We start from the raw sequence: 14,616 nt of genomic DNA, 5'->3' as shown, positions 1-14,616 counted from the left end.
TCCTCTCAGCTTCTTGGTTTTGATATTCTTGTACTTTTTAGAAGTCCTTTAAAGTGTCTCTTCACGGATTAAGAGTTTTTTCTCAGTGGAGTAACTATATTTCTTGCTCTTAATAAAAACACAAATAATGTGAGATTAAATCTTGCAATTGAGTACTATGCAGAAATGATCTGCAGTGACCAGCTAAGAATGCTATGGCAAGGGAAAAAAAATGTTTTTTAGTTAAAATTGGTTTAATTCATAACACAGTTCATAATATGCAAATTGTACAATGGTTTAAATTGAATCTTTTAAAAATTCTAAACGGGTTATTTTGAGGTTGAAACTGATTCAAAGCATTTTGCTTGCTGCTAATTTTAACTAGCTAGTTTGTGTTTTAGGCTCAGAATCTCAACATTTAGATTTTTTTTTGTTTACATCTCCCAATTAACAGACTGATACATTGCCCTCCTGGTAACTTTTTGTTGTGGAACAGATATCCTTGTTTCAAGTGGATGAGTGACCATGGAGACGTGGCACAAGCTCAGAGGGAAGGGGGGTATACAGGTGGGCAGCACTTGCCTAAACTTTGACTTCTCTGCTGGCTTCTCCGTTGACTTTGCCTGTGAGCAGCTTTCAGGAGATGCTACAAATTACAATTGTGTGACTGCTGCAATACTTGTGAGTGCAAGCAGGGTGCCAAGGGCCGATCACAATTGCTTAATCATGCAAGTTGCCAGGATGACTGAAACTTCAGTGCTTTTTAAACTGGTTACTGAATGGTCATTAACCAAGGATACCTTCACAGAATTAAGTGGCAGTAAAAAGTTTTGCTTGACCTTAAATTACCAAGCTCTAGGTGACTCATGGGATATCTGTGATATGCATGTTAACACTTGGGAAATGGTATGATCAAAATTGGTTTCTTGAAGTTGTCTTTTACCTTGCCAGGCAATCAAAACTCACATATACAAAAAGGGGGCAGGGGCTTCAGTCACTTCATTTGCCATTTTGACATTGTTAGCCCTAGTGATACCCCTCCTAGCGTGTACAAATATATGAATGCATATTTAGGTTAACAGTTTTTTCCTGGGGTTTCATGGCTGCAGAGCCATGTTTAATATGTAGTATAAAATCTGAAATGTAGTTTCTATACATTTGGAGTGGAAGATGGTTAATGAAACCTCTAAAGGGAATATTGACATAGTTTTCATTAAAGATGTACTAAATCAGATTAATTAATGTTTTGCAAGATAAAAATACACTTCGTTCCGAAGACAAAATTATTTGATATATGCAGATTCCCACTTTTGAACATATATTTCTCTCATTTCATATACACTTAGTTTGACCATCCTGCAGCTTTATTCCATTTTACTAGCATAGGAAATAATCTTTTGACTTTATTACAACTACTCATTATTTTTAAGAGTGCAGCTATATTTATGGCTGTATACAAAATAGAACATAGGGCCATGCACAAAATTGAAAATATCATTCCATTGGCATTAAATTCGGAACAGCCAAAAAATGCTAATTAACTACGCAGAAAACTGCACTCATAATAAAAATACTTAAACTCCCCATCATGACTATTGTTGAGAATTGTATTTGCCAATATATAGCAAAGTGTCTAGGTTGGAGCAGGTTACTATTGCTCTGTAAAAGGCATACTGAGTTCTTTCGTGTGCATAAAGATTGCTGAAGAGCTCCAACAAAAACTGAAGAAATATTTAAAATTCTCACAGGAAACAAGAATTAAACTTAGCCTATCTGGGACAACATTCAGAATATCAAAAAATGGGCATTTCAAACTCAGATCATTCTGATACTGTATTTTTTCGGAGTATAAGACGCAGCTTAGTTTTTTGGGGGGAAATCTGCCTACCAGGTATTCATTCATCTGTCTTAGCATCCTTAGTCTGGTCAGCTTCAGTACGTTTGCTGGTTTTTATCCCTTGCTTAGGGATAAAAAACAGCTTCTAAGGCACAGCTGAGGGGAAGCAGCAATGAGAAAAGCAGGCAAAGCTCTTCACTATAGTTAGGGCTGAAAAAAAGCTTCTAAAGAACAGCCGAGAGCAAAGCATGGAAATCTTTCACTGGGGAGAGTGGAGGGAGCAGGCAAGGCTGGGAAGATGCTTCACTAGCTAGCCCCTCATTAGGGCTGAAAAAAAGCTACATTCTAAGTATAACATTTCCAGTCGCGCGCGCGTGCGTGTACACCCCTACTGGAAACATAAATGAGAGAATACTTTGTAGCATGTAGCACACCTGTTATTCATTTTTAGTTTTCTTAAAACTTTGTCAATAAAAAAAAAAAAAATTTAGAACAGGCAAGTTAGTATAGACTAGAGTATGGTACATGAGTCAGTGCAGCTAAGGCTTTAAAAAAATGCCTACTCATGCAATCACTGCATATAAAGCATCTTCAGGAACAAGTTTCTTGAAATCTAATTAGACTAAACAAACCATACACAGATTTGCTGCTTTTATGAGACGGGAAATACAGAAGACATTTTTGAATTGTGAAAGATTGGGAGGTCCCTATAGTTCATATTTCTTTCCTGGCTCCAAAAGAAAATTGAGTGTGAAACTTTAACCACCCTTTAACCACAGCTTACATGCAATATTAAAAAGAAAACTGTACACTAAATGTTGCTAAATGTTTTATTTTAAGAGCTAACAGACTAAGCAAGACAATATCAAAAAATAAATTTACAGAAATTACAAAATAAATATGTAAAACATGTTTTTTCAATGGCAGAATCTTTAAAAATCTCATTTCCTCTTCTTTCTTAATGGAAAAAAGAAAGGATGCGCCAAAGCCTCATTAAGTGTAATTCGTCTGGCAGGGTCATATTCCAACATTTTCTGAATAAGATCAAATAGATTCTCATGGTCAGAATTGTGACACTGCATGAATTCCTGTGGGTAGGAAAAAAACTAATTAGCACTTCTGAGAAAATGGAATAGAGGAAGCTTAGTCGAGCAGCAAATTATCTTACCTTCAGTGGCTTGCAACGCCTTGAAACATATCTGCCAGCAGAACTGAAGTCATCCCAATCCAAGCTATCTTGCCGGAAGTATTTGCGTTTTCTGTTATAGTTAAGAATGAAATTATTTAAAGGCAGTTTTAGCCATGACAAATCTAGCATAACATCTTCCTTAATAACTGCTTCAGCATAACTCAGATCACAAACCAAATATTTTTATTGTTTTAAAGGTTATTTGCACATTTCCTATATTCATTCAGATTTATATCGGATGGTGCACACCATTCAAAAACTGCTTCACAAGCATTTTAGTGCAAGTGAAGCATCTTTTGAAAGGCTTCAATAGAGGTTTCAAAGGCCGTCTCCTGTTACTTTGTATGGACAAAGTGTTTCCCCAGCAACTCCAATACAACGAATGTACAAAAACAAACGTCTTTAATGCTTTGCACAATACAAATTTATTTTTTCTCCAAAATTTAACAGAATAGTACACCATCCCAGTATATTCTCCCATTAGTTATCACAGGGGTGTCAAAACTTGCATCATCACGGTTTCATTATGTGACATATTGACTTTTCCCCTTTCTAAACTGGGCGTGGCCAGTGGGTGACACATCTGGCCCATGGACCATAAGTTTGATAGCCCTGAGTTATCACAATAAAAATGTATTTTTATTTCGTCATAAAAAATTAGGCAGAACAGTATTTTACAGATGAGAACTAGTACCAGCTCCAAGACATGATTAAACGAGAAATAGCTCTGATGTATATAATTATAATTAGGGCCACAATATGAGACATTCTGCCACATAATGTCTATATGATAAAATGCAAATAACCTGAGCATTGAACCTACTACTTTAAACAATTCTAAATTTTACAATGTATTCCCACAGTCATACAATTTACCTCAAGATATCTACTAAAAAGAACCAATGCCCAGTTTAAAATACCTTTACTGCTTCAGATTACTAAATTATTTTTAAAATGTAAGTTAATAATTAAGCAGAAGCATACAAATACTGGTGGTACTTGGCAGAGGAAGAAAAAATATTGAAGGGAAAAAACCTCAAACATTTCTTTACCTGGTTTTTTGAACCATATGAATTGGTAATGGTCCTAGTATCTTTTCCATCATAGCCAGATGTTCTTTGCTATCATGTGTCTAAAGAAAAAAAAAACAATTACTGAAAATTTCGGAAAAACAAAACATACAGTGAATACCAAATAATGTGCTGCAAAGTATCTGTGGAAGGGAGAGGGAGAAGATTTTTGCAAGAACAAACAAAAACCAATTTTTTTAATACTCCTATTGAAGTATTTTATAGGCAATGGATTTCACATGGCAGTATTTCAAAGAAGTGTAGCATCTGAAGCCTCAGGATGGAATTGACATTTTCTCCTCTAGACAAGTTCTCCAGTTTTAGATATGCCATCTTGGGCTCCCTTAAATAGTGCTATTACAGACCTATTGCTTTTATCTATACCAGGGGTATCAAACTCAATTTTATTGAGAGCCGCATCATGGTTGTGTTTTGACCTGGGGAGGGGCTGAGGTGGCTGTGGCCAGGGTGGGCAAGACCAGCTTTACGTCACTCATGCCCGGGGGTGTGTGTGTGTGTGTGTGCCTGTGGTGGCCTAAGAGCTCTACCAGCAAAAACAGGCTCCCAAGCTCCGTTTTTGGCTGCATCGGCCTCCTGCAACCTGCTGCAAGTGAAAACCGAGCTTGGAAGTGCTGCATGCGGCCTTCAAGAGCTCCATTTTCTGCTGCGACAGCCTACTGCAACCTCTGCCGGTGAAAACAGAGCTTGAGAGTTCCGCACGTGGCCTTGAGACCTCAGTTTTTGCTGGCAGAGGCACTGTGGGCCAGTCCTTTGCTGTTCCCAGGCGGCCCCATGGGCCAGATCTAAGCACCCCCGGGCCTTGAGTTTGATACCCCTGATCTATACTGAAATTACACACTTCCTGTTGACTTTAATTCTTATTTTACTTTGAATTACTAACCACATAATACTTTAAATTAGAAGTGTAAATCTTTTTTAAAAAACTTTCTAATAATTATTACAACCTCTATAACATATGCCTCTGTAGTCACGTACCGGAAATATTGTAAATCCAAGGTAATATTCAATAAGAATACAGCCAATACTCCAGACATCACATGGTTGTGACCATCCCAAAGCTGTGGCAAAAAATATGTATAAAATGAATTGTGCAAACTATAAATCCTATAAAGACTTTCAAACTATAAATACTTCTGATATTAATGAATTAAGGGTATTCTGACAAAACTGCTTTAGCTGTTGTTGGTTTTGGATGAAAACAAAATATGAACAGGTGATTGTTTTTTTGTCATTCCCCTCACCTCAAGAAATCCCAACACAGAAGGCAACATTGCCCTCCTGCCCCCAACCAACTATCAGCCTTTCCCTCCTTTCAGCTACTGCTATCCCAGAGCAGCAAATCTCATAGGCCTGCATTCTCCAAGCCTCCCTCTTCAACACTTCTGTTGCTCTCCCATCATAATATAATCTACTGGCTAGCACTCTACCATCATATCTTCCCAGCATCTTCCCTCTTCCAACTGATGATATCCTTCACATGTTCAATTCTGAACTACTTCTGCTGGATTAAAACGGGTTTTGACTGGTGTTTCACTTCATGCATTGACTATAGTGTATTTGTTTAGACACAGATTCCTCCGTTTGAAGCAATCTGGGAGATTTTAGCAAGTCTAGAGTATATCCTAAACTATTTATTTTAAAGTCTGCAACATACATGACACACAAAAATACAAACAATGCAATTTTTTGTACTAGTATATGCACATTAACTCACCCAATATGACTTCAGGAGCTCTGTAATGCCTTGTAGATACAAGTGTACTATGATGTTCGTAATCATATGTTGCACTTCCAAAATCTACAACTTTGATCTCTGGATGTTTCAATATGCGTTCATCATGTTTCTGAAATGTCGCATAAGATTATTAGGCATAAGTAGCAAGAATCAGCTATGAAAGCAATTATTAAATATTAAGAGATAACATTTACCAGTTTAGGGTTATATTCTTCTGTATAATCAGAATTCACAAATAATATGTTTTCAGGCTTCAAATCTGTATGGGTCAGCTTGTTTGAATGCAAGACTGTAAAGAATCCAAATTTGAAAGCAGTTATATTTCAGCTTAAGACCTCTTTAAATATCAATGTTTACAACCTAAAATATTTTAAAGAATATTGTGCATTTATTTGCCTTGAGATTGCTAAAAAGACAACTTAATACATACTTACAATTTACAGATTTGCAAATTTGATAAGCTATTTTTCTGATATGGTCCAGACAGAAAGGCAGAAAACGATTTTCTTTAAGGAAATCATAGGTACTGAGTCCTAGCAGTTCAAATACAATGCAAATATGGCCATGATGATCAAACCACTCCAACATCTTCACACAGTGACTGTAAATGCAATAAGGTTACTCAGAAGGCATCATTAAATAAGAACGTAAGTAAAATTGAAAGTAAAACGTCAATGATTACAGAGAAACTAGTATATAATAGAATAAAATCACTTAGGGAGGGAGGGAGGGAGGAAGAAAGACATGGACACATTCAATTTTAACTGCATCATATACTTACAATGTACTATTAGGATCTGACATATTTAAGTGCTTCAACACTTGTATTTCTGACCGAGCTGCTTCTGAGTATCTGTCAACATTTTTTACGATTTTCACTGCTACATTTTTACCTCCCCTAAAAGAAAAAGTTTTGAAGTGTCATTAATAGTCACAGGAATAATGAAGTCTTGTCACAATGAATGAAAAACTGCTTTACTATTAATTTAATTAACCTTAATTTTTTTAAGAACATTATATATTAAAATATATTGCACATTTCCTAAAGTCAATGAGATTCTTAAAACGAAGTAAAATGATAAATTGTGCATTTCTGACAGAGCTGTTGAAAACAACTATTTTTTTAAAATCCATGTATTTCAAAGTAACAAAGTAACATTTTTATTACATTGCCCTTTACATTGTGTTTGCAGATTTCTGGAAAACTACTGAGTACAGATATTAATTTTCATGGAAGAACTCTTTCTTCCACTACCACAATGGATCGGGAAAACAGGCCTTTGAAAAAGGGGGCATCTTCAAAAGTGTGTCCTGACTGCCTTAACAGAAAAGATGGTCCCTGAGACATTTAGACCAGCGGTCACCAACTGGTGGTCCGTGAGAAAATTTTGGTGGTCCACAGAAAAATTATTTGCATTTTTTATATTGCACTAAAATCAGAAGACATCAAACTACAGCCCCTGGGACAGATACAGGCAATGAACGTTTGTGTTGCTGCAGAAAGTCTCCCCTTTCGAGGTCTTTTTCTAAGGGTCAGAAGGGGGGAGAAATTCTGACTTGGGGTCTGTTTCAGCCTCCTGGTGCGGGGCTTTGGCGAAGGCTGCAGGGAAGCGCCGCTGGTGGCAAAGAGAAGAGGGTCTTGTTCCAGTGGGACTGCATCATGGCCTGGAACTGGCTGACCATCTCAGCCCGCTGAACCTCCAGGTGTCTTTATCTGGCCTTGCACTCCTCAGGTCTTCCCTCTGCTTGGAAAGCCTATGCTTGTAGTCCTCAGTGAGGTGTTTCTACTGAGCCTCCTTCTTGTTCAGATCCAATTTGAACTAAGCCAGCTGTTTTGCCAACTCTTTCTCATGGTGGCTGCTTAGCTCCAACAACTGCTTCCTGTTGGGGCCTTAAGGAGCCCGGGCGAGTAGGTGAGGAGTGGCTGGGAAGGGGGAGAAGAGGCTGGCAAGGTGCCTCTTGACATGAGTGACATCAAGTTGGCCACGTCCACCCAGTCACATGACCACCTAACCATGCCCACCCTGCCAGTCATTAGGCAGATTATATTACTGCTCCGCGGGATTTAAAATTATGAATTTAGTGGTCCCTAAGGTCCAAAAGGTTGGTGATCCCTGATTTGGAGCATATATATTTTAGACTTTCAAAATCAATACTTTTTTTCAGCTGACATGAGAAACGTCCAATCACAAGGAAAGAGGAAATGACATTATGTATAATCCGAGATTTAGAAAACTGAGTAGCAAAAGAACACTTACGTTTTGTGGTCAATACACTTTACGACTTTTCCAAAAGCACCTTCACCAACAGTAGTGATAATTTCATCTAAAACAGAGGGGAGGCAATCAGTTATATAAGTAATGACATATTTTCATTATTCAATACACCATGCTATGCAGTTATGTAAAAAGTATAACTAGACAACTTTAAATATTTAATCCGTCAAGTCTTCAAGACATTTATGTCTATCTTGCTCTACATCAGCTCTGTTTACTATACAGGAAGTTTCAATTAAGTTTAACTCTATATAATAAAAGACCCCCCCCAAAGGAAAAAAACAAACAAAGCACGTAACAAAAGAAACGCAAAGTAAAGGACTTCCAAAAAATTTCCTGACTTATCTAAAAGTAATTATTCTATCTTGAAAGTAAGTTGTGAAAAATATTCTATACATCTTGCATTTAGTACGTCTCCACTCTGACAGATCAGGTGACCCTCCTCATCATCCTCTACACTCCTGGATCTTTTCCTTCGGTGACTCCTCTGGTAACGGCAAGTGTGCGGCACCAACATCATCCAGCCAATCAATATACCCGAGTGAATTCAGGGCAGAATACGAAATTCATTCAGCAGGGAGATATTCAGGCATTCAGATACGCGCCAGGCCACAAACGGTTGGCAGGAACAATTTCAAATTCCCCAGAATTTCACAGGGCACATAGTTTAGGTTACAGGAAAAAAACATGGCAAGGAACAGATTTTCAGATAAGGTACTTCAAGTGGCAAGGTAACAACAAATAATATATATATGCTTTTAAAATATGGTTCACTAGAAGAATTATTTTATTTAGTATTTTAAAATTGCAAATAAATATTCTTCAGTTTAACGCTTCTCATACATCAAGTGTTGGTATGTACTGACCTATAAAGTAATCTTTGGGTAAATAATCTCAACAAGTGCATATTACAAGTCCATATACAAGTGCAGGTGCAATTTTGCATATTACACCTAATTAGGGCAATAAAAATTCATCACAAAACCTCTAATATTTCTAATTGAAGAGCTCTAAGCAGCCCTAATTTCTATTCATTAATTATAATTCAATAGAGATTCAGCATCTACTTTGACAGATGCATGTCAGATGATAAGCCATGGGGAAAAAAACAATGTAGATCAAGTCTATCAATTATTCCATTAATAAAGAGGCAAATCTTATCCTTGAATATTGATTTGCCTAATGGGGCAGATCTGCGTAAAGGCAGTTATTTCAACATCACCAATGAAACCTAAGAATAGCAAAGAGTAGTGTTTTCTCTTCACCAGTTATCCTTATAGGAAAACATAATGTAACACCAGTTCAGTATATAATGTAATCAGATATTTTAAAAGTACAAGGTAACAGAAATCATCATTGAAAAATAGCTCTTCAGTTGCTACACAGTTTTCCCATTTTGGAACACATCTAGTAGAAAAAAAACCCAATTTTGCTAGAATGTATCCTCATTCATTTGTGATTATTTAAAAGAATACCCATATCCATGTTCCAGGTGTTTTAAATTATACATACCGTGTCTGTATGATATGATTTATTATCTGCCTTGCATTTTCTTTTGTAACTGCTTCTGCCACTCTGACCAGATGACTTGCTACTATGGTTGTGATAGTCATTCTCATGGACCCTGCAATGGTGCCTAGTTTCAGACAACTGACTAAAGTTGCTTCTGTATTCTTCAACATAGCAGCGTTCATGATCATCACTTCTTTCCTGAAAGGAGCTGGTATCTTTATAAATGCTAGAATGGAAAAAATTCATAAAACACCTTGTAATGAAAAACAGCACATTGCAGATATGTCCAATTTTAAGAACACACACAACAGATTATTAAACATGAGGTCATTTTAATAGTAAAAACCAGCATTTCAGATATAGGAAATCAAGAATTGTTCCTGTATTTTGGATTTTAATTCCCATAAAATATTACCATAAATCACTTGTTAAAATCTAACATTACCTACATTTTAGCTGAATGAGAACTGAGAAAAAAACTTACCTATCATTCATTGGAGTATTATCATATTTGCAGCGTTTGTATTCAGATGTGCTGTTTGAGTGTCTTTTTCTCTTATGCTGGTTTTGGGGATCACCACATTGTTTTTCATCAGAGTTACCATATTGACTTTGTCTAGAATACCTCATCTGAAATAGATTAAGTACATATAATATATATTATCACATTTATCAATATGCTTTAGACAATTTTTTTGGGATAACTTCCAATTAACCCATCCCTATTTTTCTTAGAAATTAAAAAACTCATATGAACTTCCTTCTCAGTTGACAAAATATTGAATGCAGCAAAATACACAATGAGAAAAACCTTTATTTCCATATCAGTCTCTGATTTTTAGCACTCATAAAGCAGAATGCATAAAAAACCAGATAGAAAAGCTCTTTCAAAAAGTCCAAATAGCAAATGAAATATAACATGCACACTTGAGAAAAATGAAATATATACTTCTGTATGCCATATATAAAAGTATATATGCATATACTTTTAAACACTGTGTTGCCTACTATTTAATACCAGTTCCAATTAATATTACCCATGTTATTTGCTTTTGATATATTTGATAATGCACTATAATACAGGTAAGTCAGTCCTTGACTTATGACAATTGAGCCCATTGTTAAGTGAGACATTTGTTAAGTGAGTTTTCCCCATTTTATGACCTTTCTTACCACAGTTGTTAAGTGAATCACCACAGTTGACAAGTTTATCACATGGTTAAGTGAATCTAGTTTCCCCATTGACTTTGCTTGTCAGAAGGGCACAAAAGGAGATCACGTGGCCTTGGGACACAGCAATGATCATAACTATGAACCAGTTGCCAAACGTCTGAATTTTGATCACATGACAATGTGGATGCTGCAAAGATTGTAACTGTGAAAAATGGTCATAAGACATTTCTCAGTGCCACTTTAACTTTGAACAGTCACTAAGTGAATTGTTGCAAGTCAAAGACTACCTGTATATCTAATTCAGTATTACATAACACTTGAAAATTATATGGGTGTGTTCAGTGTTACCAAAATTGGACTTCAGAATTTTTGTGAGTTCTTGGTACAAGGGATTACAATTATCACAATCACAGATGTAACAATAGTTCTGATCCAATAGTTCTAAGAAACCTGGCTGAAGAAGCCATAATGTAATTAATAAAAGAAATGAAATAAAATAAATACCAAACTTGAAAGAAGCAATTTTGCATATTCTAAAATACTAAACACATGGATCGGAATGAAAATTTCGATATACTCCGTATTACTCCACTATCAAGCTCAACATAAAAAGCGAAAGTTGTGAATACATTTGTCAAAAGTATCTCTCAATATCTTTTTCTATACAAGAAATAACAATATAAATGTAAAAACACCATCTTCAATGTGGATAACAATAAAACCACCATACTATATCACTATTTTGACACTGGCCTGTGAACTCAGTCTAACTTCATTAATGATTTAATATCTGGCAAGCCCCAGAAAATGAACAAGTCAAATGTGTCACGTGAAGAGTCACTTTTTAAAAATCTGTGGAATTCCAGAGATAACATTTCACTGATATAAACAGAAAAAATATCTTTAGAGACAACACTCAATAATAGTTACTATTCTCAAAAAGGCCACATCTCCAAAATCACCCAGCTATATTAACAAACAACTTGGCTGAATATAGATTTCACCCTCATAAGCCAGTCCACCCCTTAAAATCAGTCTCTCAGAATGGCAAGAAATATTGGTAATAAATTTAAATACAGAACTTATTTGGCCCTGGCAGCAAAAGCTCTACACTCCCATCTCTTTAGCAGGCTCCATCTCATCCTCTTTCAGACAGAAAATTTTTTACTAACAGCCATTTTTTTCCTGTAATTTCAACTACACTTTAGTTTTGTTGCTATTCTTAGTCCCTTGTGCTTTGGTAACAATTTTAGTGTCTATTTCCATGTCGTCTCTTCTCTTATTACCTTGTATATAAAAATAAAAAACCCAGACTCAAAGCTTTCTTCTTCCACATTTCCTGATCTCTCTACCTTTAACTGTCTCTCCCCCCCCCCCGGTCATAAAACTACAGCCGCCGAATCTTCAAGAACGACAGCAAAATCGAGATATTCTGATTAAAATCGTTTTAATATTTCCTCCTCGTTCATTACCTCACCCTCAAGATCTCTTACAGCTTACATCACACGCAGCGAATCATTGTTATGCTGTATTTTTCCTCCCAGGTTCGGTTCAGAAAACCTTTTGAAGACTACAGGCGCAGTCAGCACGCAATAAAAGGGCAAATCCGTTTTACAATGACAGCGCGCTGTGTGTGTGTAAAAATAAAATTAAAAATTCTGCCTCTTCGTTAAGGCGAAACGTAACTACAATCGGGACTGTTTTTCTCTCAGGCCCTCAAGGCCGCAGCCAGACCGCGACAGCTGTCGGCTCTTTCCCTAGCCTTAAGAGCTACCGACCGAGTGAATCGGCTCGGCTTGCACACACATGAGACGACCGAGACTTCCGTGAAGAAAAACAAACAAATGAGGTCCCCGCGTTTCCTGCCCATTCAACAAATGATCCCACTCACCCCGATGTTACGGGAAGAGATTATCTCACGCCGAATATCCCTTACTTTAGGGGTTTGGTATCACCCAAACTTACTTTTCCGTTCGGAACCGCTCTCCGGTCACAGGCGTCTATAAAACACGTTACAGCTCTTCACTGCCTAGCCGCCATTACAAGATCTCCTCCGCAACAAAATGGCGCCGGGCAAGAATGTTCTAGAAAAAAAGGGTTGTAAAGAACGCGTATGCGCAAACATAAACCCGCCCTCTGCGTCACGAGCCAACAATCAGAGATTTATTAAAAAAAAAAAAACACTCAGCGCCTGCGCAAATCAGTACTGCGTGAGTAGGTTTGGGTGTGTGGGTGTAGAGTTGGAGCGTAAGGGGGTGCGATGCTTCGCTATCAAAGAGTATAGATTATGAAGACTCGGTCTAAAAACATAATTTTCTTTTTTTGTTCAAGCATCAGATGATCCTGAAAACCGCATCCTTGCATATTATTTTATAGACAAGTTCCAGAAAATTCTGAGCCCGAACGAACCCTAGATTTCCGTCCTCGTGGTTCTGCTATTCCTGTTTGCATTATCCAATGTATCTTGCAGCTCAATATATTTGCATGGCCCCAATGCAGGTTCCAGGTTGCCCTCTATCCATTATCACTGAAGGCATGTTGAGATTCACACTGCATTTTGTGGCGATGGCCCTTTTTTATCTGCAGTATGCACTACTTCCAGGACATGAGCGTGAAGCAGCAACCATTTGTACCTCTCCCTACTTCATTGGAAGTGCTGAGATTATAGCAAAGTATTACATTGTCACTCGTAACTGCACTAGTGAAAGAAACATGCATGTACCTCAGTTGGCCAAATATCTGAGGCTGCTGAATATCCAGGCCATTTTGTGTGACAGCTTGTATCACATTTACTCGTTTGCCTATCTTGCTCTGCTAGAGAACAGAGAATCAGCACCTTAAGGCATGGAAGGATATCTGGATGATACTTAAGTGCAGGTAGTCTTTGAGTTACAGCTGTAATTGAGCCCAGAATTATAGTTGTGTCTTTGTGGTTGTAAATTGAGGAATCATGTGATTAGACCCGATTTTTGGCATCTTGTGAAGCAAATTCATTTTACTTAACTAGTGGTGGTTTTTTTTGTTTTTTGTTTTGCCAAATCATGGCCACATGACTGCAGGACACTGCAAACTGATGTAAAGGTGAGCTGATTGCCAAGCACCTAAAATGTTAACCTGGCTTAGCTCTTCCTCCCTGGCTTTTTCAGTGGGGTTTTTGTGAAGGAGCAAAACCTCTTTAGGTCTGTGGGAGGCAGAAGAAATAAGCCAATTTAAGCAAAAAAAAAAGTGGTGGTAATGAAAATTCACATGTATTTAGCAAACAGCAGTGCTGTCAACATAATACACATACAGTTCATCCCCTGCCCCAAAACAATCAAGCAAGCCTTGTTTGGTGGAAAGGTTTTCTTTGGCGGGAGGAAAATTTTTAAACTCAAAAGGAGCCGATTTAAGAAACAAATTGGGAAAATTATTGTTTAACTACTGTAACCACCATCACCTCTCTCTCTCCAGAGATTTCAAAAAGAACTAAAAAAAAGTTATAATAGAAAATTCCCAGTAACAATTAAAAGGGAGCACTCAAAATATTTTGACTCAGAAATATTTGAAACCAAAACAATTATGTACACACAAAGCACCAGAAACCATGTACATAAATGGTTTCATGCATGCCTAGAGTCCTGATGAAAACCACAAAATTCATTGAATTGCCTTCAGTAACACATTCTCCTTGCCTGATTTACTATATAGGATAGTTGCAAAAATAAGATCCTGAACATTTTTGAAGAGTGGAATTAAAATGCATCTTTGTGTTTGTGTGCTTTTTGCTATATATATACTGCCTAAATTTGTTTTAAGTTTGAGCTTTGTTGTATGAATTAATATGC

At 37.0% G+C, this 14,616-nt stretch overlaps 1 protein-coding gene across 1 annotated transcript; it reads right to left on the bottom strand.

The window, feature by feature from the left end:
* Window positions 1-2,632: 2,632 nt before the first annotated feature.
* Window positions 2,633-12,897, bottom strand: CLK1 (CDC like kinase 1). The gene is made up of 13 exons (XM_058187616.1): window positions 12,758-12,897; window positions 10,104-10,249; window positions 9,620-9,845; window positions 8,504-8,594; window positions 8,090-8,156; window positions 6,613-6,729; window positions 6,266-6,432; window positions 6,026-6,120; window positions 5,811-5,940; window positions 5,072-5,154; window positions 4,058-4,137; window positions 2,985-3,075; window positions 2,633-2,904 (listed from the first exon to the last, which is right to left on the bottom strand). Exons 2-13 carry the CDS (start codon window positions 10,247-10,249, stop codon window positions 2,758-2,760), a joined length of 1,440 nt encoding a protein of 479 aa, XP_058043599.1. The 5' UTR covers window positions 12,758-12,897; the 3' UTR covers window positions 2,633-2,757.
* Window positions 12,898-14,616: the final 1,719 nt, after the last annotated feature.

The sequence above is a fragment of the Ahaetulla prasina genome, chromosome 1 (assembly GCF_028640845.1).
Source record: "Ahaetulla prasina isolate Xishuangbanna chromosome 1, ASM2864084v1, whole genome shotgun sequence".
NCBI lineage: Eukaryota > Metazoa > Chordata > Lepidosauria > Squamata > Colubridae > Ahaetulla > Ahaetulla prasina.
This window is presented reverse-complemented; position numbering and strand designations above follow the sequence as displayed.

Coding starts and splice junctions, on each gene's coding strand:
- CLK1 (XM_058187616.1), bottom strand. CDS start 10,249: ATGAGGTATTCTAGACAAAGTCAATATGGTAACTCTGATGAAAAACAA. Junction 6,730..8,089: donor AAGTGTATTGACCACAAAAC/GTAAGTGTTCTT, acceptor TTTTTCTTTTAG/GGGAGGTAAAAATGTAGCAG. Junction 3,076..4,057: donor CATATGGTTCAAAAAACCAG/GTAAAGAAATGT, acceptor TAACTATAACAG/AAAACGCAAATACTTCCGGC.